The 24,674-nt window shown below is 46.0% G+C and overlaps 1 protein-coding gene across 1 annotated transcript in view; it reads left to right on the forward strand.

Moving 5' to 3' along the window:
• The first annotated feature begins 338 nt into the window (after positions 1–338).
• LOC147611192 (ubiquitin interaction motif-containing protein) overlaps positions 339–24,674 on the forward strand; it is an 80,273-nt gene continuing 55,937 nt past the window's right edge. Inside the window, exons 1-4 of the mRNA XM_086785855.1 lie at positions 339–1,039; positions 1,104–1,182; positions 1,396–1,547; positions 23,255–23,381. Of these exons, the coding sequence (XP_086641981.1) occupies positions 660–1,039; positions 1,104–1,182; positions 1,396–1,547; positions 23,255–23,381 (738 nt within the window). The 5' untranslated portion in view covers positions 339–659. The remainder of the gene's footprint in view (positions 1,040–1,103; positions 1,183–1,395; positions 1,548–23,254; positions 23,382–24,674) is intronic.

Below are 24,674 nucleotides of genomic sequence, written 5' to 3' on the forward strand. Positions count from 1 at the left end.
TAACTGCTCTATTTGTTGCAAGGTCAGTCATAACGTAGGTTGCAATGACCCCACTCCCCCTGTCTATAGCATGGCGCATGGGTTTTGCAAGGGGATCTGGTTTGCATGAAGGGATGATGACATAGGAGGGAGGGGGGAGAGTTAGTTGTAAAGGTTGAGGCCTTAGGCATTAACTAATGCCTTTAGGAGGCATTAAATAATTCCCAAGGTAAATTGTATCATTATGCAACCTCAATGACGCATTCGAGTGGCGATTGTCAAAACATCAAGGCTTCTCTTAATTTAATAACTATATACTAGTGCCATTTATTTATGCAACCAAGTTAAGAAACCCTAGTGTATTCCAGTGGCAATTGTTAAAACGTCGAGGATTCGCTTAATGTAATATAAGGATTGCACCTCTGCTGCTCTGGTAGCAATGGTGGACGAAAAACACTGATTTTACCAGAATTGTAGGGTTTTTAAACCTCGAGGGCCTTCTCCCCCTGTCTTCTCAAGCGCGACGATCGCGCCTCGTGCGCTTGAGAGAGAGAGAGAGAGAGAGAGAGAGAGAGAGAGAGAGACCGACCACGAAGCTTTTCTCCAACAGGGGGTCGGAAATGTGACACACCGTGCTTGCAAAGAAATCTTGGTGAGAATTCTCCCAGCCCTAGCGCCTGATGGGGGGGGAGCCGGACGACTATGAGCTTCAGAGAGCCCTCCTGATGAGCTTGCAGCCTGCTCCGGAGGCCAAGCGAAGCAAGCCCCGAGACGGACCGCCTCTGTCCTTGACCGAAGACGCAGAGGCCCGAGCCAGGACGACTCAGCGCGAACTGCGAGCGGCTGCAGCAGAGCAGAGGATGCTGACGATTCAGAAAGCCCTTGCAAATGCTGCCGAACAGGCCTCTCCCAGCGATCGCGGCGGCAGGGCCGGACGTCAATCTCGCGACTTCGGTGAACAATTGTCTCTCCATGACGCCGAGCAGCTCTTCGCCATGGTCTTTGGCTCTTCCAGCGTATCGATAGACGTCATCACACAATGGTGTCACCAGGGTTTCAGGTACTGCTGGCCGTAGAGAGCACTCTGTTGACTGCATACGCTTACTGGTGGCTTTTTGATATAGGTTTAGTGCAGACCAGGAGACATCTCTTGGGCTTGTGCAACGAGAAGGAGGGCCTTGTGGTGTCCTTGCACCTGTACAGGTGCGTTATTTTCTACGAGTATTCGGCTAGAGGGACGTGTTCTTGGGTCAAAAGTTCCATGATCCATGATTCCTCACCATTGTAGATCTCCATTTGCTCAACGGTAGACCCTAGTTAAGGTTCATGCTTGGTAGACTATGCAACACAAGTGCGTTCATTCTGCTCTTATTAAGTTTTCGGGCTATTGCTTTGCTCATCTTGTGAAATTTGCAGGCACTGGTTCTCAAGTATCTCCTCTTTGAGCATAGGGGAGTTCCTGATGGTTCATCTTACATAGACAGCAACCTTACATCAACAAGGCTTCTTGATAGGCCCAGTGAGGTCTTGGGTCCTATGCTTGTTTTTTCAGAGGCTCAAAGAACTAGGTATGTGGCATTTTCAACTGATGGTAGCCAGTTACATAAGCATTGATTGCTAAAAGGTTTATTAAAGAGAGTTGCATGTCCCAGGGAAATGTATCAAATTACTTTACACCACAGGTGAAGATGATGTAGTTTTTCTGACACTTCAAAAGCAGGCCGTACAAAAGATATTGGCATTCCCTCTCAGTTTAGCTGGTTTGAGGGTGATGATGGCACAGCTTATCATTTTGCTCCTGATGGAGTGCTTTGCATTCGTCCCATTTGAAGGGTGGTACCCTCTGGCGTCTTCTTACCGTGAAAGGAAATTACTGGTAGGCTGCTTTGTGGATTGCTTGACTGACACATGAGGCTTTTTCTGACTAGTATCAAGGTACTAATGATATATGGTTGGGTGGTAATGGGATGATGGGACTTGCAAAGCTAGAAGACATGTGAGAGTGGTTAGCTTTTGGCATGGGAACGAAGATCTGAAAGTGAGGGGGGACCTGATGAGGTTATCCACCACAGGCACGTGGGACTCATGAATGTGGTCAACTCTCTTTTTCGGTAAACATGAGAAGGTTACGCGGTGTCCCGAATTCTAGTAGGCATCTCCCATATCTACTAACTTTTAAAGCTCGATCGATAGAGTAGTGGGTAGTATCTGTATCCTTGAGGGGAGCTCTAGAAGATCTAGCAGCTCTGCTGTGCCTGCATTGAAATCCCCTAATAATAGCAGGACATCTCCTTTGCGAGAAAACAGACTTATATCTCTGTAGAGAATATGGTATGGAAAACCTATGTCTTGTTTGGCCAAATATTGAGAGTATTTGGAAAAAGTAATTTCTAAAGGGTTGCCTGCGTGTGTATCTGTGGGTATTCATGTAAGTCGTTCATGTTCACCTTTTCTCAGGTGTGATCTATGCATCATGACCACGCTACTGATCCGCAGATACTCCAATCAATCCGATCAATGAGTTTCTTTTCTGTATATCCATGTGCATCCATGAACGAATGGTAATCCACTTTCAGGGTCTTTAAGAGGAAACTTGTTATTTAAGTTTGGGACTGAAATCTGCACTTCATGTCTTCTCCACTCTTGGATAAGGTTGGTCTAGGCAAAGAAATGCTTCAATTGCAATAATGAAATATGGGGGAACAGGTGGGCTATTAATCTTATTTGTTGTCACTTTTGTCTATTTTGACCTTCAAGAAGTCTCCCTTAGGCTCATTTCTCGGGTTCAGTTTCTTGGCATCCATGCACAGATGGAAGATATCCATTGTGTGTGTGTGTGAGAGAGAGAGAGAGAGAGAGAGAGAGAGAGAGAGAGAGAGTTTCATGACTTGATGACGTGATTAGATTGATAGAAGATGTTCACTCACCAAGTGCAATGCTTTTGTAGGCTTGCAGTCTTATCTTTTAACTCATACAAATATCACACACTTACAAGTGTATGCCACATGGCACACTTATCTTATCCACTTATGTGGCACACTTATCTTATCCACTTATAATTGTGTTCACACCACTAGAACAATAAATCTTTTAGGGACTATTCATGCACACCCCCACACATACAAACACACAAACAAGGGTTCACACATACAAGGGACACACACAGATGAGACTCCAAATTCCAATTGTAGCCACGCAGTGGCAGCATAGAGTTCAATCGAGCATGCATGACCTCTAGGCCAGATCATGTTGGAGGCAGGTAGGTGATTGCCGGTATGGGATGCCAGTACATGTTGTTGGGGGCTGGCTAACTCACGACAATCACACCTGAGGCTTGGGGGTGGCTCCAGATGGGAGCCTATGGCTGGGTGGTGAGTCGTCAGCCACAATTCTTCACGGTCGTTGATCTTGGATTCAACGCATGTTTGTATCTCTTGGTTTTGTGTGCTAGTTTACTTGACTCTTCTCGGGTTTCCAGGTATGTGGGCCTAGCATTGGTATCGAGACTAGTTTTTTGGCTTTTTGCAGGAGAAACCCTTGAATGGAGTAGCTCTAGAAATCCATCACCAGAGTCTAGTGGACTTTGGTCTATGGACTGCTTTTTTGCTTTCCAAGGTCTAGGCCGTATGGGACACCCCGAACGGAAAAGCAAACGGAAGCTAGGCTAGAGGAGGAAGGCGGTGTGGTTGGTGTTGGCGGGTGTAGAACCTTCTACCACCTCACCATGAGAAAAAGCACGAGGAAAGCATCAATGTTATTTGTTGCTTTTTCTATGTTTTAGTGGAGGAAGTTCTCTTTGGTTAACCTAATTCATGCTACTATCATTGTGTGCCTTTGCTATAAAACAACTTGTTGTCTTACTCTCCAAAGGGTTGGATAGGTGGAGGTTATGCAGGTGAATGGCCATGCTTGTGTTGTGCCTATGACCGTGGCAAACACAAGTTAGTAGGGGCTGGTCTTGACCTACAACAAAACTCTCTTTTGGTTGCCTATAGGGAGACTAAAAGATGGCCGCGTTCAGGGTAGATGTCACCAGGAGGTGAAACTTTTTGCAGTTGTTTTCCTTATTTACATTTCTTTATAAATATATATTTTTCTTTTCTTTCTCTTTGGTTGCTGTTGCTTTCCCCCGGGATCTCTTGGAAGGGCTTGGACCATTGCAATGTCAGAATGGGTCAACCAGTGGGACTTTGGACCAGTGGTTGGCTAAGCCTAAGAATTGCACTGAAAGATGAATGACTGTCCAGGACATGGCCACTGAATGAGGGTATAGGCCAGTTTACACTAGTAAGTGGCCGCCACCGAAATGTGAATGTATCTTGAATTCTAAGCAAATTCTGAAGTGACCATAGTGGTCAAAGATGGTCAGGAGACCAGAAGGAATGCAGATGACATCATCCCTAAAATCTAGGGAACTGCTATTTTGGGCAGTGTCGGAATTGAAAAGTGTTCGCGTCAGTTTGTGCGGAATGTCAAGGGGACCAAAAGCTGACAAAGGACTGTTGTGAGAATGTGAACCAGTCAAGAGATTTTTAGCCTGGAAGATTGCATGTGGAAAAGGCTTAAAAATGTGCCAAGTGTCAAATTTATGTGCATTTTCCTCATTGAGAAGAGGGAAGCGTGGGAATTTGGGCTGAATGAGGCTCATTTGTAGCCATCATGGTGGATTGTTGCTGGAAAACCAGCATTTGTGGTGCACTCCCTTGCCCTACAACTCATGAATTGAGGGTTGAGCTTGCTCCCCACAGTCCCTCTCTCTCTCTTTCTCTCTCTTGCAGACTATGGAAATGCTCTCATCCGATAAAATCAGGTACAGTTGTGTGAATTTCATGCTTATATGCAAAGGCTAGTTGCCTCCTTGAACAGGAACCGGTGTAGTTAGTTCCTACACCAAAGCAGGGACGGAAGAGGGTAATAACCTCTTCAATACAATGCTATTTCAGCACTGTTTAGGTGCTGTTTTTGGGCTGTTATGTTGCCCGGTTGATGCCAAAATGCAGTAGGACTTTGCTTAAGTCCTTCAGGACAGTACAAGGGTTATTTTGGGCTGAAAACAGAGCTGAAAACAGGTCTGTGCGGAAAATTACAGCAAGCTGAATTGTGATGTTTTGGACTCCATTGGGTAGCTTGATGCCTATGGAAGTGAGCCTGTCAGTTGGGACTCATTCTGAGATGTTATGGAACAGTTTTAGTGCAGTTATGTTGGCAAATTTCTCCCAGAATTTGTAAAACTCAGCTGATGCAAGTAGAGTGCTTTGTATTCTCCAACCTTTTAACAATAAAGAAATACCGCAAGGGGCGCCGGACTTCGAGGCCAATGTGTTGTTGAGCAAGGGAGCGAGGATTCTGTGATTGTGTGTCTGAGTAAGTCCAGGTTATTTGTGAATGAACTACCGCTTTATGTGTCCATAGACCGGTTTTATGGTTCCATTGCCGGGATAGGGTCCTCTTTTCTGCAAGAGCCCGGACACGGATTGGATTGGGTGAACAGGAGACACATAGTGAGGTGCAACTGATTACAGGTGAGAAAGAGTACGGTCTCTTTCTTTGGATACAGGTTCCCTTAAACTTTCAGTTGACAGTATGACAGACAAAGGGAAAGGCAAGCTCCCTACCGAAGAGAATTCCTCTTCTACTCGCAGACAGCATATAGAGGTGACAGGTGCCCAGGTGTCAGCCTCTGCTCAGATGGAGCCAGTAGTAGAGTCAGCCTTGTTAGAGGAAGAACAAGAACAAGAGGATTTATTTCATGCGCACCAGAAGATATGGTGCCAGAGGAACAGCCTGAAGTGGAGGAATTGGATGAAATTCTGGTTCCTGAGCAGATTCTAGCCCATAAAGACAGAAAAGTGAAAGGACAAGTTGCAAGAAGATACTTGGTGAAATTCAAAAATTATTCACCAATGGATGCTAAATGGATGGATGAGGTTGAACTGGCTGATTCACCTCACTTGATGCAACTTTACAAGGAAGCCTTCCTGTTAGAACCTGCAATGATTTAATATGCTTTTTCAAGCTGAATTCTGAATGACCTGTATATTTGTATTATATGTTTGGCAATGTACAGTTTTGACATTTGTTGTCAATGACTTAATCAATGAATCAACTTTCAGTGCTTTGAAGTTGTATCTGTTACGCTTCAAATGAATGATTTACATGTTGTGACACTAATAGTACAAGATATATGCTATCGCCTTGTGTCGCATTCAGAAACATGTATTTGAAAGGCTTGAACCTGCGATGGCACAAATGGTAATGGGGAACTCCTATCATCGCCCCGTGTCATCCGTTGGCAGGAGATAAATGCGATGACACTAATCACCTGGGGAATCTGGTGGACTTGCAATCGAGGTCGCTTGCTTCTTTCAAGAGGGGGTATGTCACCAGGAGGTGAACCTTTTTGCAGTTGTTTTCCTTATTTACATTTCTTTATAAATATATATTTTTCTTTTCTTTCTCTTTGGTTGCTGTTGCTTTCCCCCGGGATCTCTTGGAAGGGCTTGGACCATTGCAATGTCAGAATGGGTCAACCAGTGGGACTTTGGACCAGTGGTTGGCTAAGCCTAAGAATTGCACTGAAAGATGAATGACAGTGTCCAGGACATGGCCACTGAATGAGGGTATAGGCCAGTTTACACTAGTAAGTGGCCGCCACCGAAATGTGAATGTATCTTGAATTCTAAGCAAATTCTGAAGTGACCATAGTGGTCAAAGATGGTCAGGAGACCAGAAGGAATGCAGATGACATCATCCCTAAAATCTAGGGAATTGCTATTTTGGGCAGTGTCGGAATTGAAAAGTGTTCGCGTCAGTTTGTGCGGAATGTCAAGGGGACCAAAAGCTAACAAAGGACTGTTGTGAGAATGTGAACCAGTCAAGAGATTTTTAGCCTGGAAGATTGCATGTGGAAAAGGCTTAAAAATGTGCCAAGTGTCAAATTTATGTGCATTTTCCTCATTGAGAAGAGGGAAGCGTGGGAATTTGGGCTGAATGAGGCTCATTTGCAGCCATCATGGTGGATTGTTGCTGGAAAACCAGCATTTGTGGTGCACTCCCTTGCCCTACAACTCATGAATTGAGGGTTGAGCTTGCTCCCCACAGTCTCTCTCTCTCTCTTTCTCTCTCTTGCAGACTATGGAAATGCTCTCATCCGATAAAATCAGGTACAGTTGTGTGAATTTCATGCTTATATGCAAAGGCTAGTTGCCTCCTTGAACAGGAACCGGTGTAGTTAGTTCCTACACCAAAGTAGGGACGGAAGAGGGTAATAACCTCTTCAATACAATGCTGTTTCAGCACTGTTTAGGTGTTGTTTTTGGGCTGTTATGTTGCCCGGTTGATGGCAAAATGCAGTAGGACTTTGCTTACGTCCTTCAGGACAGTACAAGGGTTATTTTGGGCTGAAAACAGAGCTGAAAACAGGTCTGTGCAGAAAATTACAGCAAGCTGAATTGTGATGTTTTGGACTCCATTGGGTAGCTTGATGCCTATGGAAGTGAGCCTGTCAGTTGGGATTCATTCTGAGATGTTATGGAACAGTTTTAGTGCAGTTATGCTTGCAAATTTCTCCCAGAATTTGTAAAACTCAGCTGATGCAAGTAGAGTGCTTTGTATTCTCCAACCTTTTAACAATAAAGAAATACCGCAAGGGGTGCTGGACTTCGGGGCCAATGTGTTGTTGAGCGAGGGAGCGAGGATTTTGTGATTGTGTGTCTGAGTAAGTCCAGGTTATTTGTGAATGAACTACCGCTTTATGTGTCCATAGACCGGTTTTAGTAGACATGGGTGATAGACTGATAGTTGAAGAGAAGATTACAGTCTGTTATGAGGGTGATGAGAGAGAGAGAGAGAGAGAGAGAGAGAGAGAGAGAGAGAGAGAGTTATATTAACGTCTTCAAAAGACCCAAAGGGTCTATGAGACAAGGCATAGTTGTTAGGTACGAAACGGAGGTACGAAAAAACGGTACCGATACGGAACTTTTAATTTTCAAAAAATAAGTTTGATTGAGGTACGGTCCACTTTAAAAACACTTGAAAAATAGATGTCTGTACACATTTAGAGATGCAAAGTCTAGAGAAGTTGCCAAGCTGTAGGTGGCATCTCCCGTAGAAAGTGATGTCCTTATTGTTTTGTGAGATTCGTTGTAGCCGTGTGCCATCCTGGTCTCTCACTTACAACCTGATAGGGTTCTCAAAATCATACATCTAAGCCAACATTAGGAGGTATCTCCCATAGAAAGTTGTTTTCATTGTCCTGTGTGATCTGTTGTAATTGTGTACCATCCTAGTCTATCTTCTACAACCTCAGAGAAAGAAAGAAAGAAAGAAAGTTTTATTAAACGTCTTCAAAAGACCCAGTGGGTCTATGAGACCAAAAGTGATCCAATAGTGTCCATGTAATCTCATCATGGTGGAAAAGAAAACAAAGATGAGAGCTATGAGCTCGGAATGTCAAATAATGAGTAGGCAATCCACGCTTTAAGGATAGCATGCCCCTAAATCCTATTGTGTCCTTAAAACCATTCAAAAAGTGGGGTATTGATTTCATTAGGCCCATTAGTTCTACGACCAAATACACTCAAGTCCGATATATAATCATTGCCACTGACTATTACACCAAATGGGTTAAAGCTCGAGCTACCTATAAAGCTGATGCACACTCCACCACAAAATTCCTATATGAGTCAGTTATCACATGCTTTGGTTTCCCCTTGAGCTTGTGAGAGACAATGGAACACAGTTATCTTCATCATACAGCCTATGGAGCTAAACCCCTTGGTAGGGGGAGGGAGCCGTCTAGGATATCGAGCATGGGGTTAGCTTGTAGAAGGCTGTGCAGATCGTTGGGTGTGGGAAGGTGGCTTTGTGCCTCTCCAAGATCTCCTCAAGTTGGGGCTGATGTTTGTGTTGTTGGCGAGGTCCAGGGAGCCTAGGCATTGGGCTCGATGTAGTGCCGTGGCCCAGTGTAGAGTCACCCCAGAGCGGGGTGTGGCGGGGGGTTGGGCACTCAAGAATGTCTGGCTCGATGAGGCCATGGATATGACATCCATGGCTGGTGGGGCATCATCTCATGGTCGGTAGAACTGAGTGATGGTCGCCCGGAGTCGGGGTGGATGTTTCCCATGGGAATTCGATTCCCTAATCAGAAAGTCTGTGGCAATGAAGCTCCAGTAGGAAGAGGCCTAGGCATAGTTGATCTAGGTAATCCATCATCCTGGATAAGGGTCCAAACCCCTCTCTGAAGAGGTAGTGAAACCTCCCTCGAATCTCATAATATATGGTGCATCTGCATATGAAGTGCTCCTCTGACTCGACCTCCTGCTAGCACATAGTGCATATCCTGTCCTCACAAGGTATTTACATGGCTCTCCCTGTCTCTATCCTCAGACGGTGCGATCACACCACCAATTGGCCCACTGCAATCTGCATGGGCATGTGACATGTATATGTCAAGATAGATATCTAGCCCTATGTATGAAACCATCCTCTGTAAGCCTCACGAGAGAGAGAGAGAGAGAGAGAGAGAGAGAGAGAGAGAGAGAGAGAGAGTCTACTAAAGACTCGATGGGCCTATGAGACCAAAGCGATATGCTAATATCCATGGCATGTCTCATCATGGAACATAAAATAAAATAGAACAAATCAAAACTATCTCATTGGAGCGATGCAAAAATGTCCATGGAATCTCACCATGGAATATAAGAAACATGAAACATGAAACATGAGAGGAGCATCAGCCCCCAATAGATGGTATACCACTCTCCAATATATCAAGCATGGGGCTAATGGCTATGGCCAAGAGGATTCCCTTAGCTATGCCATGTGGAAAGGTAGCTCAATGGCAGTGGTTCATGTCTTGGATCTAGAGCTGATGAGTGGTTCAGAGTGCGCATGCCTAGTCCGAGGCAACTCCTCTTTGGCGAGGTGCGTCCACAACAGCCCAAGGTGGGTCCACGGGATCCATTGTGTGGGTGTCCTCCTCCCGGGCTAGTGATGGTTGGTTGGTGAGGGAGGGGGTAGGATGGTGGTTGTCACGTGCATCCCACACTTGGATGCCACGTAGACATGTCTGTACAGAAGGTGCAGGACATGGGATGGTAAACTGGTCCCATGTGAACCCAGTCTGGGACGAGTCAGCCAGGGATCCATCTCAGTCGTCCGAGGTCAGGTGTGCATTGCCCTGCACAGGAGTCCAAGGTTAGATGTGCATTGTCCTGCACATGAAACAGTGCCAATCCGCGTTGTGAGTCTCGCTCTGGAATGATGACAGTGATTCTATGTATCTGGTATGGTACTGGATGCCATATCATTGTGTAGATAGTTAGGGTTTACTTTTAGGAATAGGGGCCAGCCCATAGGGCTACCCCAAGTCTTAGTGTGGGCATGGGGATAGTGTGAAACCACCCCCATGAGGGCCAGGAAGGCCCTGGCTGTACCCACCAGCCATGGATAGGCCATGGAGGGCTGTAGGACAGCCCTAGGGGTAGGCCAGGGGAAGCCTACAGGCTGTACAGCCTAGTTATGGCTGTAAGGGCAAGTATGGGGCAGCCCATACAGGCTGCCCAGTCCCCAAACAGTCTACAAACAGTGCCCAGCCCTATATTGAATCATGTGCCTGATGCCCAGCCAACAAGGGAAAGAAGCGCAGCTTTTTTAGGATTTAAACTAGCATTTAATGCTATTATTCAGTCGTGGGACAGAATTGATGCTGGCCGCTTGGATATGATGCTGGCCGACTGCTATTGAGAAGAAGTATAAATAGGTGAGCCATAGATCATTTGTGTTTTCTCACAATACACCAAGTGCTCAAGCATACAAGGGCTAGGACAGCCAAGAAGTTGCTAAAGCAAAGGGGTGGAGGACTGTAGGTCAAGAGCAGAGATTTCTCAGCCAAGAAAGGTCAAGATTTCTGTATTTTCTTTTCAGATTTACATCATTCAAATACACCATCCATGGTGGGGGACCTACAGAGGGTATTTGGGACCCAATACTGTGTCCTCTCCTCTCTCCCTCTCTCTCTCTCTCTATTTTCTGCACATCTTCATTCAGTTTGTGCGTTAATTCCGTCGCGAAAAGTGTGCGGATTTCTGAGCATTGAAGTTACCGATCTTCTCCGAAGCTCCCACATGTTACAGTGGTATCAGAGCCTACTTCAAGTGCAAAGATTCAGCAAAGAAACCAGAATTTTTTTCTCGCTCGTGTGGTTGGTTTTCAGACGCCGGTGGACTACCACTTTTCGGAGTGACTCCTGTCCCTCGAAGGACGGTTGGTTTTTAGCCTCCGGAAGCTTGCGGAAGTCCCCAACACACATAGTGGATGGTCAGATTGCGCTCTGGAAAGGAAGTGCGTTTTCCTGCTTTGGCGAGCTTAGACGATGAGAGAGACCAAGAACCATGGGACCAGAGTGCACCAGGCAGCCCAGCTAGGGCACCGGGCTTGAGTGTTGCAGAGATGTTCCAGCAGATGATGCGAGCAATCGCAGACCAGACGACCAAGTTGGAAGAGCAGAAGGCCAAGATTGAGGCTCTGGAAGAACGTACTCGTTCCCTAGCGTCGCGTTTTCCATCTCCTCCTCCCTCCTTCCGTATCCGAGATTCCAGATCCTCGACACAGAGACCCTCTCGCAGGGTCACGACCGCAGCCGAGCTCTTTGCTTGACAGTTGCAGATGCGTGCATTGGAGATCCAACAACGAGAAGACGAAGCCATGCGACGCGTGGAACACGAGCATTACCTCAAAGCTTTGGACGCCAGATTGACACCGGGAGCACCCTCGAATCATTTTCTTGAGAAAATGAACTTCAGTAGTAAGTATAATGGTAAACTCGATCCCACAACAGTTTGAAGCTTGGTTGCATCAGTTTGAAGCTTGGTTGCATCAGTTTGAAGCTTACTTTGCCGCAATTAGAAAGACAGATACTAACAGAGTGATCTTAGCCAGTTGGTACTTGGAAGGTGAGGCCATTCCTTGGTGGACTCAGTGGGCTCATGCCCACACCAGATTAGGTATGGCAGCTTATGTGTGGGACGAGTTTGTCCGCGACCTTAAGCAGTGGTTTCTACCGCCCCACTACACTGAGCGACTTGAAGACGAGTTCAGGGGAGCCATAGTCACAGGGGACGGAGGGGATGGACCCTTGGAACGGGAAGACGGCGTCTTGGGAACACTATGGAAGGGGGACGGAGGGGGACGGACGAACGTCCCTAGCTGGGCATCCCTCACAAGGGACGGCGTTCCGGGGATGGATCCAGGAGGGGACGGTTGTGGGGGACGGCTGCAGGTTACTGTTTGGGCAATGGTCACATTTTTGACCTTTTTTTTTGGCCGTTTGGGAGGGGCTTTTCATGGGCCTTTAGCCTTGGCCCATGGGCCTTGAGCCTCTAAGGCTTTGGGCCTTGGCCTCTCTTGCCTCCCTCCCTATAAGAAGACACACACACACTCCCTCACACTTAAAGCTTTAGCTTCACACGCGCACACACTCTCTCTCTCCCTCGAGCGCCAAGCATCAAGGTCTCAAGTTTCAAGCTTTCACACAAGCAAGCTGTAGCCTCTCAAGACACACTCTCTCCCTCACACACACACACTCACTCAAGCTTCACACACACACACACGCACCCACCCACCCCACCCACCCCCACCCACCCTCACACTCAACTTCTCAAGTTCTCCCTCAACTTTCAAGGCTCAAGCCTCACTCTCTCTCTCTCTCTCTCTCTCTCTCTCTCTCTCAAGCTATCACGTGACAAGGAGGCATCCATCATCCATGGCATCCTCCTCGTGGTAGTGGCTCTTCAAGTTCCAAGTACCCGTAGAAGGACGACGGGATGGACATGGTGGGATGAGGTCAATCACACCCCATCCCCTCATGGAGGTGGTGCACAACCATGGACATGCAAGCTTTGCCCGTATAGGCGAGTGGGTTGTACTGACAAAGTAATTTTTACGTGCCGTTCCTACCTCCGTCCCCATTCCCTACATATGGCCGTTCCCCGTCCCGTTCCCGTCCTCGCCCCCCGTTACCATCCCCCGTCCCTTGTGACTATGAGAGGAGCGCGTCAGAACGCGCAACCATTCCTTCAGTTTGCCAATAGAATTTCAACTTTATAATTGCAATTAGGCTTATTTGATTCGGACAAGAAAGGACAGTTTTTGTATGGCCTTGACACGCAAATCCAATGGGAGGTGCGTATGTTTAGGCCAGCCACCTTTGAAGACGCACTCTCGCTTGCGCAGAGTGCAGAAATAAAGCATAATGGTGGCACGTCCAAGACTTCCCAGCCGGCCTCTCCCAAAGCTACCGCTTCGAGGGGCAAAGGCCAGTACCAGACGATGTCTTCCTGAAACCGGGCTATGGACACATAACGCAGTAATTCTTTCAATTAAATACCTGGACTTTATGACACACACACAAATAAAATCCTCGCTCCCTCGCTCAACACCAAATTGGCCCCGAAGTCCTGCGCCCCTTTCGGTATTTATTTATCAATTAATTCAAAGGAAATTACAAGGGTATGGTATCTGTAGTTACAAGAGCAATTCACAGCCAAGAAACCCCTGTTCTAAGGAAATTTCGGCAGCATTTTGGTACATAAACCTTCCCTGAACAAAATCCCAAGTCCCTGGTCCTCTTCCTTGGCCTTCTACCACTCAAATAAGCCCAAAACAGTGACGCGAAAAGTGTGCTGATTTCTGAGCATTGAAGTTATCGATCTTCTCCGAGGCTTCCGCATGTTACAGTTGGGGCCTAAGCTCTCTCAAGAGTGTGTCCCTATGTCTTTGGATCTCGAGCATGAAGAGACCTAGGCAACACCAAATAGGCAGCGGGATATGTAATTGTCTTTTGTCTCAACCTCTGTGACATAATCGGCAGATCCTCTCCTCCTTGGGTCTCCATATGAGCTCCCCGGCTCTAAACACACGCTCAACTCTCTCCACTCTGCGGTGGCAAGATGAAACCCTTATCTGCCCAATTGCAATCCGCATGGCATGGGACATGTGAACACTCAAGTGGCCCAGTTGTTGGATCAATCCATCCTTAGTGAGCTTGAGGAAATGATCTTTGTGGAAGTGCATCTTCGGTGGGAGCTCCAAAGGTGTGATCCATGTGTAATGGTTGTAGTGGCTGACCTCATTAGATAAATTTGGCACCAAGAAAGCTACCCCATACAGCAAGACTGGTGTGGAGAGGGTGTCAAAAAACCAACCCTTCGTCTTTGGCTCTTGGAAATGTGCCTCTAAGCACTGCCGCTCGAGTAAGATCAAGGTTGCATAGCTGTGGGAACCATGGTGAAGCGTGTGACACCAAGGTAGACATAGGATGTAACTATTTGGCCTTCCTAGCACTTTATCACAACCCTTGCCATGACACTAGACTAGTGGAAGAAGGCATGGGGACAGGGACCATAAGGTTTGCACATGGAAAAGCACCAGTTTTGGTCAAAAAGCAGAGAAAAACAAAAAGTCAAACTGAGTTGACCGCAAGTCGGGAGCATCACTGGCAAGAGGGGATTGAGCAAGACCAAAAAGAAAAAGTTGCTTTTTCGAAAAGCAACTCTAGGGCCAAAAAGCAAGGCCCTAAAGTTGGAAAAGCAAAGCACAAAAGCGCTTGGGAAAGTTGGCCTTATTTGAATAGTATTTTATTGTAAAAAGTGAAAACAAGGAAAACAAAGCTCAAAGTAAAACAAAAGTATGGCTAGCTTTTGGGCAAAAAGCAGGATCCCCTCAAGTATAAAGCAAGCATGAACGTCTCTTCATCATCATCATCATCGAAGCGTGGAACTCGCCATCATCGCTTGCAACCATGTTGCTCACGTCACCTTGTGCCTCAACACCAACCCCATCCGTACGCTATATGGATCCAAACAGTTCGTACGAAACTGTACGGTGCTGTTGTTTGCCGACTGACTCTTACTGTGTTGCCATGTGGACCTGTTCTGGTCCGTACACCCGTCCATGGCCTAAAACAACTGCTGTACGGCCTTTCTGGGCGGTTTCTACTCCGGATTGGGCGTCAAATCTACTGCCGAACATTATAAACATCATCATCTTTACTTATCACTTGGTGTACCTCGTTTTCAAGCTTGGGGTACTTTGGATTTTGTTCGAGAAGATCAAACTTGTGGAGAATTTTGTGCTTTTGCTTAAGTTTTGGGTAAATTTTTTCCTTGGATTTGGTACTAGCCCGGTGAGGGATCTTGTGGGCCATCCCCGCGGTGTGCTTGGCAATGGGATCTCGTGGCTCCACATCAACTACGACATTGGTTTCTACTTCGGCATATTTGTTTGCTTTTGTATTCATTGATGTATTGATCCTAGCTTGCGAGCCCGTGGATTCATCTGGAATAAATTTATGAAAGGTGGCGGGGCTTGTTCCCCGCTCAGTCTGTGTCATGTGCAAAGTTCTCTAAACCCTACTCTCCCTCTCTCTCTATTTATCTCTCTCTTGGATACGTGCTGGAATCTGTCTTAGCATGCCCTGTTGGGTTTACAGTAGGATTCGTGTCGAGAAATCTTTCTACCAATGCATGCTCTGGAGAAGGCCCAACACGGTGGTAAGTAGGACTTGGTTCGCCACCACCACTCGACCAGCTAAGGAGAGACTCGCAGAGCTCCAGTACAAAGGCTTCTTCCGAATGTTCAGAAGAAGAGGGGTGAGCTGTTGCTTTGGAGAGAGATCGATGCCCACCTTGACGGAGGGGGGCTAAAAGACGCATGATATAGGGAAAAGCATGAGTTTCAAAAAAAGCATAACTGAGATTTTTTTGGTTCCCTTTAAAAAAAAGCACAAACTAAAGTAAGGGTGCTTTTTTTCCTATAAATTCAGTCTCTCTGTCACCACAGTGCATGTTTTGCCACGACAAAAACCCTAACCCTAATTTTCAAGATTGTCGGAATGAAGATCAGTTCGCGGCTCATTGAGAGGAGCAACTTTGTCTCTTACAGCATCTTCATATTCAAAGTGGTTTTAGAGATTTTTAGGAGGATGATTTTTTGCATAAAAAGTAAGTACAGCTGCTTTTCGATTGCTTTTTAAAAGCAAGTTACTTTTTAAAAGTGCTTTTTAAAAGCAAAACTTGCTTTAAAGCAAGCCTAAGCCGGCTCTATATAAGTGAGGCATGGAAGAGGGCTCTAGTCATAACCACAGCGTGGGTTTGAGAGGAGGCGGCCAAAGAAGCCTTCACTCACCGGCCTTGGGCGCTAGTGCGTGTGCAGGAGCACCCTAGCCGAGGATACTTGGAGCGAACCAGTGAAGTTGTAACCAACTTCGTGAAGAGTAAAGAAATACCTATGGGGGCGCCAGAGTAGATTGGGGCCACCACTTCTCTTGAGTAGGAGCAATCTAGCTCCCTCTATCTACATTCTCTCTCTATTTTCTCTCTCTTCAAGTTTAAGTGATTTAAACTGTCTTTAAGAACTTGTGTGTGGTGAAGTTTTCGTCTACCGCCTATCAGTTTTATTGAAGGCCAGTTTCAAGGTTCCATCGCCGGGATCACGTCAACTTTCTCAAGGGGGCAAGCTCGTGGTCGTCTGCACGCAAGCATGACATGAAGAGACGAGAAAGAGGCCAAAGAAGAGAATCGGTTTCTCTTGGGAAAAAGCAAAGAAGATTCACATGGACCAAAGACACATGAAGATGCACAGTGAAGGCCTATGTTGGCATGTATAGATCAGCCATGAGCATTCGAGTGGGTAAAAGTCAAAAAGCAAGGCTGTTTTGACCAAAAAGCTGAGTTTGACAGAGTAAAACTCAAAAAGCGGATCAAAGTGTATGGAAAAAGCAAAGAAGATTCACATGGACCAAAGACACATGAAGATGCACAGTGAAGGCCTATGTTGGCATGTATAGATCAGCCATGAGCATTTGAGTGGGTAAAAGTCAAAAAGCAGGGCTGTTTTGACCAAAAAGCTGAGTTTGACAGAGTCAAAAAGCGGATCAAAGTGTATGGAAAGGTTGACTACGTTAGGGTGATAGTGTGCATGTGGTTTGGAAAAACTTGGGGCATGAGAACATGCAAAGGCAAGCATGTTTGACCAAGATTGACCAGGGATTGACCGAGTTTGACCAAGGGTTGACCAGCCTTTGACTCAATGGACAAGGGTGGCCAAGGGTGGACCAATGTTGTGGGAAAGCATGGGCTGCCCCTATGACCACCTATAACCGCATCATGGGAAAGAGTTGCCTATAAATGTTTCAAAATGCAAAGTCGACCTTTGTAGAAAAGCCAACCATCACGTATCAAGAAATGGCATGGTCTTGTGGCAGGCTTCAAAGGTTTTCGTAGGTATCATCTTCAATGGGGCTTTGAGCTTTTAATGCAAAGACTCGTGAGAAAGCTAAGTGGGGAGTATACCAACATGGTCAACCAGTGGTGTTTCACCAAATATCGAGGTGAAGTTTCACATCGATATTTGGTGAAGTTCAAGAACTATTCACCTATGGATTCGAAGTGCATGGAGGAGGGTGACTTAGCAGATTCACCTATGGCTTTGCAACTTTATCTTTATGCTTTTGGTTTGGAGCCTACCATGGAAAGTGCTCGCACAAGTTCAGCAGGAGAGAGTGGGTCTCGAGCATTGCCTGATGCTCAAGAGGGGGATTCCTCTGCTCCCTTGTCACATATGCACTCCGATGGAATCTAGGAGTCGCTTGGTGATCTCTTTATGGTTCATCCAAGGTACTAAGGGCTAACGGTACATCTGCTAGCAAGACTTCTATGATATGTGTACTACACATAGGCTGCGCCCCCCCCCCCCCCCCCCAAGCCCCCTCAGCGCCTCCTCTCTCCTGCGCGCATCCCCCCTCCCCCCCCCCACGCGCACCTCGCTCTCCTCTTCCGTAACCTCTCCGCTTACCTTCGGCTTCTTCATCCCATTCCTTAGGTCTTGCCATTTTCTATTCGGCAAGTCTCGTCCTGTTCTGATCTTCACCCTCAAGAGGACTCCATGGTAGCCGCTCCGTTATCCCCGACCAAGGCCACCGTTGCTTGCTTATCTTTCTCTAAAGTGGACCTTCAGCTCCTCGCTACAACTGTTGCATCATTACTAATTAGAGGCCACCACTCTGGTATGCAAGATTGTCGATAGCCACCCGCGCGCGGACAACTCAGAGAACTTCTACAAGCTAGCCTCCTTGGTAGGCCTACAAAGTGATAGAATGTGCAGCGGAAGAAGAGAAAGTGGAAAGACACAAGAGAGAGAGTGAGAGAAAGAGAGATGGAGAGGAAACAAAGGTGAGAACCTGCTCTCAATATCACCACCAAAAGGAATACATGTCCCGAGCAAGAGGGGAGAACCTCGTATGTGAGGGACTGCAACTAGGCAAGCAATGAGATATGAGGGAGGCATGCCGGCTATATATATGCCTACATGAAGGCAGCCGACTGTAGATAAATTGTCTCCACGACTAGGAAAATACCCAGGACCATAAAATGGGGAATAAATATGGGTAAAATATATGTGAGGGGTGACCAGCCCCTCTGACTCACATGGTCAGCCCTAGAGGCTAAAATAGGGCACCAAATAGGAAGCCAGCAAGTGGGGGATGATGTCTAACACCCCCTCTCAGCACCGGATGCTAAGTGAACTCCAAGAAGCCAGAGACGCCGTCTAGGAATGCACGTGTGCACACACACACATAGTGAAGAAGCTCAAGGGAGCACACACACACATAGTATACGAGGTACCAAACCCAATGGAACACCAATCCACCAGGCATTTCCAGGCATGTACACAAAGACACAAGTCCCAACGGAAAGCCAAGTCCACAATATCACATGAGTGGCATCAATCCCCGGCATATACAACTACCATGGACACCAGTCCAATGTACATACATGGTGAGAAAGCACGGGTGGACCGATTGGGTGGCCAAATGGTGACAAGCACAGATCAACTAGCACAAGTCATGTGGTTTCTGGGTAGGCTCTACACCCGCTCCCCCGACTTGGCGTGCAATTGAGGCTTTCCGGTGCATCCCAAGGGACACTCCAGTCCGCTATATGGGATTCCCACGATCCACCACAGCCACATGTGCGCAACCCACTGTGAATGCAGCGCTCTCCTCTGCTCGCTGTCCACCTGCGACTGCCCCACTTTCCCATGCTGCCTAGTCCCCTGCCTGCGCTACAGCACATGCCCTGCATGACTGCTGAGGCTGCTGCCTGTTGTCTTGCGCTGCACTCTGTGCCCCATGCGCAGTGGTGCGCACCATGGCCGCCTCTGCCTTGTGCGTGGCCTGAATAGGGCTCACAGGCTGCACTTGGCTAACCCAGCTGCCTAGTGTAGGGAGCCATGGCTGGTCTTGATGGGTCGCCCTTGGGCAATAACCCTAGCTGCCTAACTCTAGCCCGTCGTGGCGGTTCCACTGACACATACGTTGTGCTCCTCTTTGCTCTCCCACCCCACTCACTCTACCATTCTTGTCTACCAACAAGGGCAAATTTCAGGGGCAAAGGAGCCTTCTCCTAGGATTTCCTCGCATTGAGGAACAGCCCATGCTGCCTTGTCCCTTCTTGGGAGAATCCATGGCTTCCTAGCCATGCCCATTACCGCGTTCACGGTTTGTTAGACATAGGTTGTGAAACCAATTTAAGGTCCTCCATGATCAAGCCCTGGAACTATCCGACTTGGGACCACGCAAGGGCGATGTTTAAGGCTCACCTTCTAGCCATAGAGTCCTCTAGACTCGCACTGAGTTGGTGGCCATAGTTGCATCCTTGTAGAAGCTCCCTCGCAGTAAGACCCAACATCCCATACCATTGGGCCACACCCTATAGGTGTTGTCACTCGCAGTGAACATTCCCGATGGGCCATGCTCAATGATGTTAGACCTAGATGACCGTAATACAAACCCACCCCCCCCCCCCCCCCCTCGTGCGATTGGCCTTAGGCCCAAGATCCCCTCGTAGTTATCGTTTGTATCCGCCCGGCAGGCGCTTTTGTAACTGCTCGGTAGGCATGTTGCTGAGGAAGCACCTTATGGGGTTTTGAACCTAGGATCTCATGGTCCTAGATAAACACCTTTACCACTTGAACTATCACCTTATTGGCAAACGAATGTAATAAATTATGAGCGTAGGTTTCACTTATATAGGCCATTGGGCTTTATAATTAGCCCCATTGCTTTGATAAGCTTTTAACCCTACAATTACTTATAACTATTCCTCCACTTATAAGCCGCTTCCCACATTAGGGATATCTCCCCACTAGGCGCCCCATGTCTGGCCTCCTCCAGCTTGACCCTACTTTAGTGTGCACTTGTCTTGGACGTAACACCATGGTACTAAGATGGTTGTCCCACTCTTGGCGATGCAGTTCACCTTCTTCTTTTGTCTTCTTGACCTTTGGTTGCCGATTGGCTACGAGGGCGGCTTGCAAGTTTTGGCCTCTTGCTCACAATCCGTTTCAAGAGAAGCTTGGAGCTTTTCCATTTCCAGGGGACGTCGTCCTTTGGCTGGAAGGGAAGCCTGGGACCGCTCCATCTCCATCTCCATGGCACATTGGTGTCGTTTGTCCTCTTCGTGCACCTTAGAGTTTTTTCATACGGCATATGCATACGGGTATGAAAGTATGTTTGAAGTATGCCTTGGACCCCTGGCTTGAAACATACACGAATCCTAATTTTCAAGTTATTTTCTCAAGTAGACATATAAAATACATGAAATATGAGTGATTGACACATATATAAGAGAAGAAGAGTGATAAGTCAGAAGACCTGAGGAAGAAAGAGCATGTCGCCAAGATCACAGGGATGTGTGCAGGGCGTGGGTCGGGTCGTGGAGGACGTGAGTCGCGCAAAGTGCAGATTGCGTTCATGATTATTTCCCTCAAAATTTGCCCAATTTTTTTCCACAAATTTTTGGCATTCAAATTTTTTCGGAGCAAGTATGATTTGTCCTTTCATACGCGAGCAAACGTCTGAGTATGAAGACATATGGTTGGCCAATCTTCTGCGTATGAAAAAAAACTATGGTACCAATGTAACATGAGTGCTTAACATAATGGAGATTCATTGTTACATACCTAAGTACTAATCCTCGAGATTAGTGACCTAATCCGGTAAGGTTAGGGGAGCCCTAGGATTAGGAGAAAGAATGCTAATACGGGCGGCAAAGGTTATTATTAATAAATCCATGTGTATTGGCTATTTATAACAGGATGGTTATTCATAGCGGCAGTGGGCACTATATAAGTGAAACATGGGTTATTGTTGTCATAACCTCACTATTGGTCAGAGTTCGACCAAGACTCCGGCTATGTGTGTGGCAGAACATAGATTGGCAAGCTGAAGGATTGTCATGGATTTATGGGAGTCCTGTCCCTGGCTCGGGGGTGGTTCGAAGTATAGAACCTACGGTTGGGAGGTGAGCTAGCCTGCACCCCTCTTAGGGCGTTTATACTAATCACTCGTGTTTTGCGTTTAGGAGATCTGTGGGGTTGTAACATTAACACAAAACCCTGTCTAGCATGCACCCCTCTTAGGGCGTTTGTACTAATCACTCGTGTTTTGCGTTTAAGAGATCCGTAGGGTTGTAATATTAACACAAAATGCAAATCTCATTATGCGGAAGCATGAATGAAAGCATGCAATAGACAAGTTGATATAGACCTGATCTATTGTCAATTACTAACATAGGGCTAGTTGGTTGGCCTTTAGGGTTGCCAACCCTAACTTATTAATAACAATGTCCAAATATAATAAAAGTCCATAGTTGGCTGCTCGTCGGGCACCTGTTCCAAATACAATGAAATGGTTGAAAAGCCTCAATATGACCAAGGCTCGCCCGTGAACAGGCCCTCTAAAGTGGCTAAATGGTAATGACATGTCCTTGTCACACCAGTGTGGACATGACCCACACACACTAGTCGGCTTCTAAACAATTGTCTGCAAACGTCAAGACTTCAAGGAGTCGGGGATAGGTTTTGAAGCAGTCCTTATCCATCCAGGCATCTATAGGTGGATTGTTTTTGAATTTCACAAAATATTGTCTTCGCAGTCGACTCCCCACAAGCTTTTGTTGTTTGTGAAAAACAATCTGTTTGGTTGTAACATACCTTCAAGCTCATCCACATTGGATCTTCCAATAGTGGGTCCACGTGCTACGGTCCCACATACTTTCTCAAGAGGCTTACATGAAAAGCATTCTGTTCTTCCAACGATGAGACACTCTTAACTTGAAAGTCACATTATTGATCTTTTAATGACATGGAATGGCCAATAGTATCTTGGGATACATCTTTCAGCGTCATGTTACTCCATTGAGATGTGGCACATACCTATGATGATTCTTGGCACTCCATAGCATAGTCACAAGGGAACGTCGTTCCAAGCTCTTGGAACGGGGGAACACGTTCCATAGAGATAGCCGTTCCCGTTCCCGTTCCAAAATGGCACCGCAGACCATGTAAGAAATATAAGTGAACTATGTATCATGTAGAACACATCTATGCATTATCATGGCCACTACTGAGATGGTTTGAGGTTCTTTCTTTACTATGCCTCTTTCCAAAGCATTTACAGATATATAAAGTAAATTTATAAACACATTTATGCAATGATGTGGCGTTCCCGATTCCGTTCCCTTTTATTCAAGCTTTTCGTTCCCGTTCCAAACAGTCATCCGTTCCCCAAAACGTTCCCGTTCCCGTTCCAAAATGGCACCGCAGACCATGTAAGAAATATAAGTGAACTATGTATCATGTAGAACACATCTATGCATTATCATGGCCACTACTGAGATGGTTTGAGGTTCTTTCTTTACTATGCCTCTTTCCAAAGCATTTACAGATATATAAAGTAAATTTATAAACACATTTATGCAATGATGTGGCGTTCCCGATTCCGTTCCCTTTTATTCAAGCTTTTCGTTCCCGTTCCAAACAGTCATCCGCTCCCCAAAATGTTCCCGTTCCCTTGTGACTATGCTCCATAGTGTAGTTACACTGATCATATTCAGTTGTACAAATCAATAATGGGAGCTTGTTGAATCAGGATAAGTAAATGCTCAACACAACTCAAAACTTTTAATTAAGCTGGGCAAAAAGTTAACACAACTCAAAACTTGCATCATGTGGAGAAGGATGTGTTACCTTGCCAAATAAGCAGCTTTATATTTTGCCCCTGTTGTGTTTTGTTTGCGAGCCCTTTGTTTTAAGTTTTAGGGATAATGATGGAAAGTGATCAAACTATGTTCTTAGTATTTAATAGAATTGTTCTTAGTATTTAATAGAATTTGCAAAACTGAATTCCGATACATGAACTTGATTTTGGTTACAGAGCTTTGGTTTCAGCAATGGCGGAAATTTTGTGGCTTATTGGAGGCAAAACGAAGACTGTTGTAGCTGTTCTCAATGTTGTCACTTTGCTATCAGAAGATGGTGGGAAAGAGGAAGAGCAAGATGAAGTATGTGGTGACCTTTTTGTATACTGTTTCTTGTAAAATTGCAGAAGTTGCTCTCATTTTTCAAAAGGAATAGACATGATGATTAGTGGCTTTTGGCATGATCAACAAAGTCTGATGAGGTTGGCCTCGTGTTGTATCATCTTGAAAATTAGAATCATGGAATGTAGTAAAATGATGGATTCTTGGTTTAGGTCAAGTGAAGGACCCACTATGCTCTCTACGCAATAGAGCAGTTTGCTTTTTGGATAGTTTCACTTTCACTTTTTCACTTTTTCCTTTTCCAAGTATTTGTGGACTTTTCTAGAGGGAGCTTTTAGTTCTATATAAATATTTGTCTATGTGTATTGCAATAATGGAGGTCTCATATTATGGCCTTTTGTTCCCTGCATAGTCTAGTGTTCATGCTTAGTTTGAAACAGGGTTGAGGTAAATGGGCTGGTGACATCATCTGGATCTTGCTTATTGGAAAGCAGGTTTACTTGTGGCAACTGCATGATCAGATGGACAAAAGCGCAGAAGAAAGACTAACATGGTGTCCTATGCAAGAAGTTAGAACTGTGTGAGGCCTTCAGAGTAGACCCATACTTGAACATGTACAGGGGTATCTATTAAAGTTAAAACCCAGCTGGTTCTCCCAAGGCCTGTTTTCTGAATATCTTCATGTACATCGTCAGCTCTTGGAATCGGAATAGCATATATTCAAGTCACTATTTTTTGTAATTCAAAGGTCATTATGAGCTGTTGGTAGTCATGCCTTTTGGATTGATGAAAGGTGCTAAAACAAGTTTGTGATGGTCCTCTTCAATGATGCATTGGTGCTCAGCAACAATGAAGAGGAGCACTAGAGAGAGCACTTTATCAATGTGATGCAATTGCTTCAAGAGGACTGAATATACTCTTTGGGCCTCTCCCTCATTCCTTTCACATTGGCCACCTCAATCATGGGCTTTGGCCCCATAGAACCCCCTAATCATGCATCTCAAGAACATTCCATGGGCTTACAAGCGAGGATCAATACAATCAATGAATACAAGATCAAACAAATATGCCGATTTAGAAACCCAAGTCGATGTCGATGTCGAGGCACAAGATCCCTGATGCCGAGCACACCACGGGGATGATCCACAAGAATCTCTCACCGGGCTAGTACCAGATCCAATATGTAGATCCAAGTCTAGATCCAAGTCCAGATCCAAATCCAAATCCAAGTCCAAGTCCAAATCTAGATCCAAATCCAAGTCCAAGTCCAAGTCCAAGTCCCCTGTCTTGTAGACGAAGTACACAAAAGATATA

Source organism: Cibotium barometz, chromosome 48 (assembly GCF_041138505.1).
Source record: "Cibotium barometz isolate CiBa-2024 chromosome 48, ASM4113850v1, whole genome shotgun sequence".
Classification (NCBI taxonomy): Eukaryota; Viridiplantae; Streptophyta; class Polypodiopsida; order Cyatheales; family Cibotiaceae; genus Cibotium; species Cibotium barometz.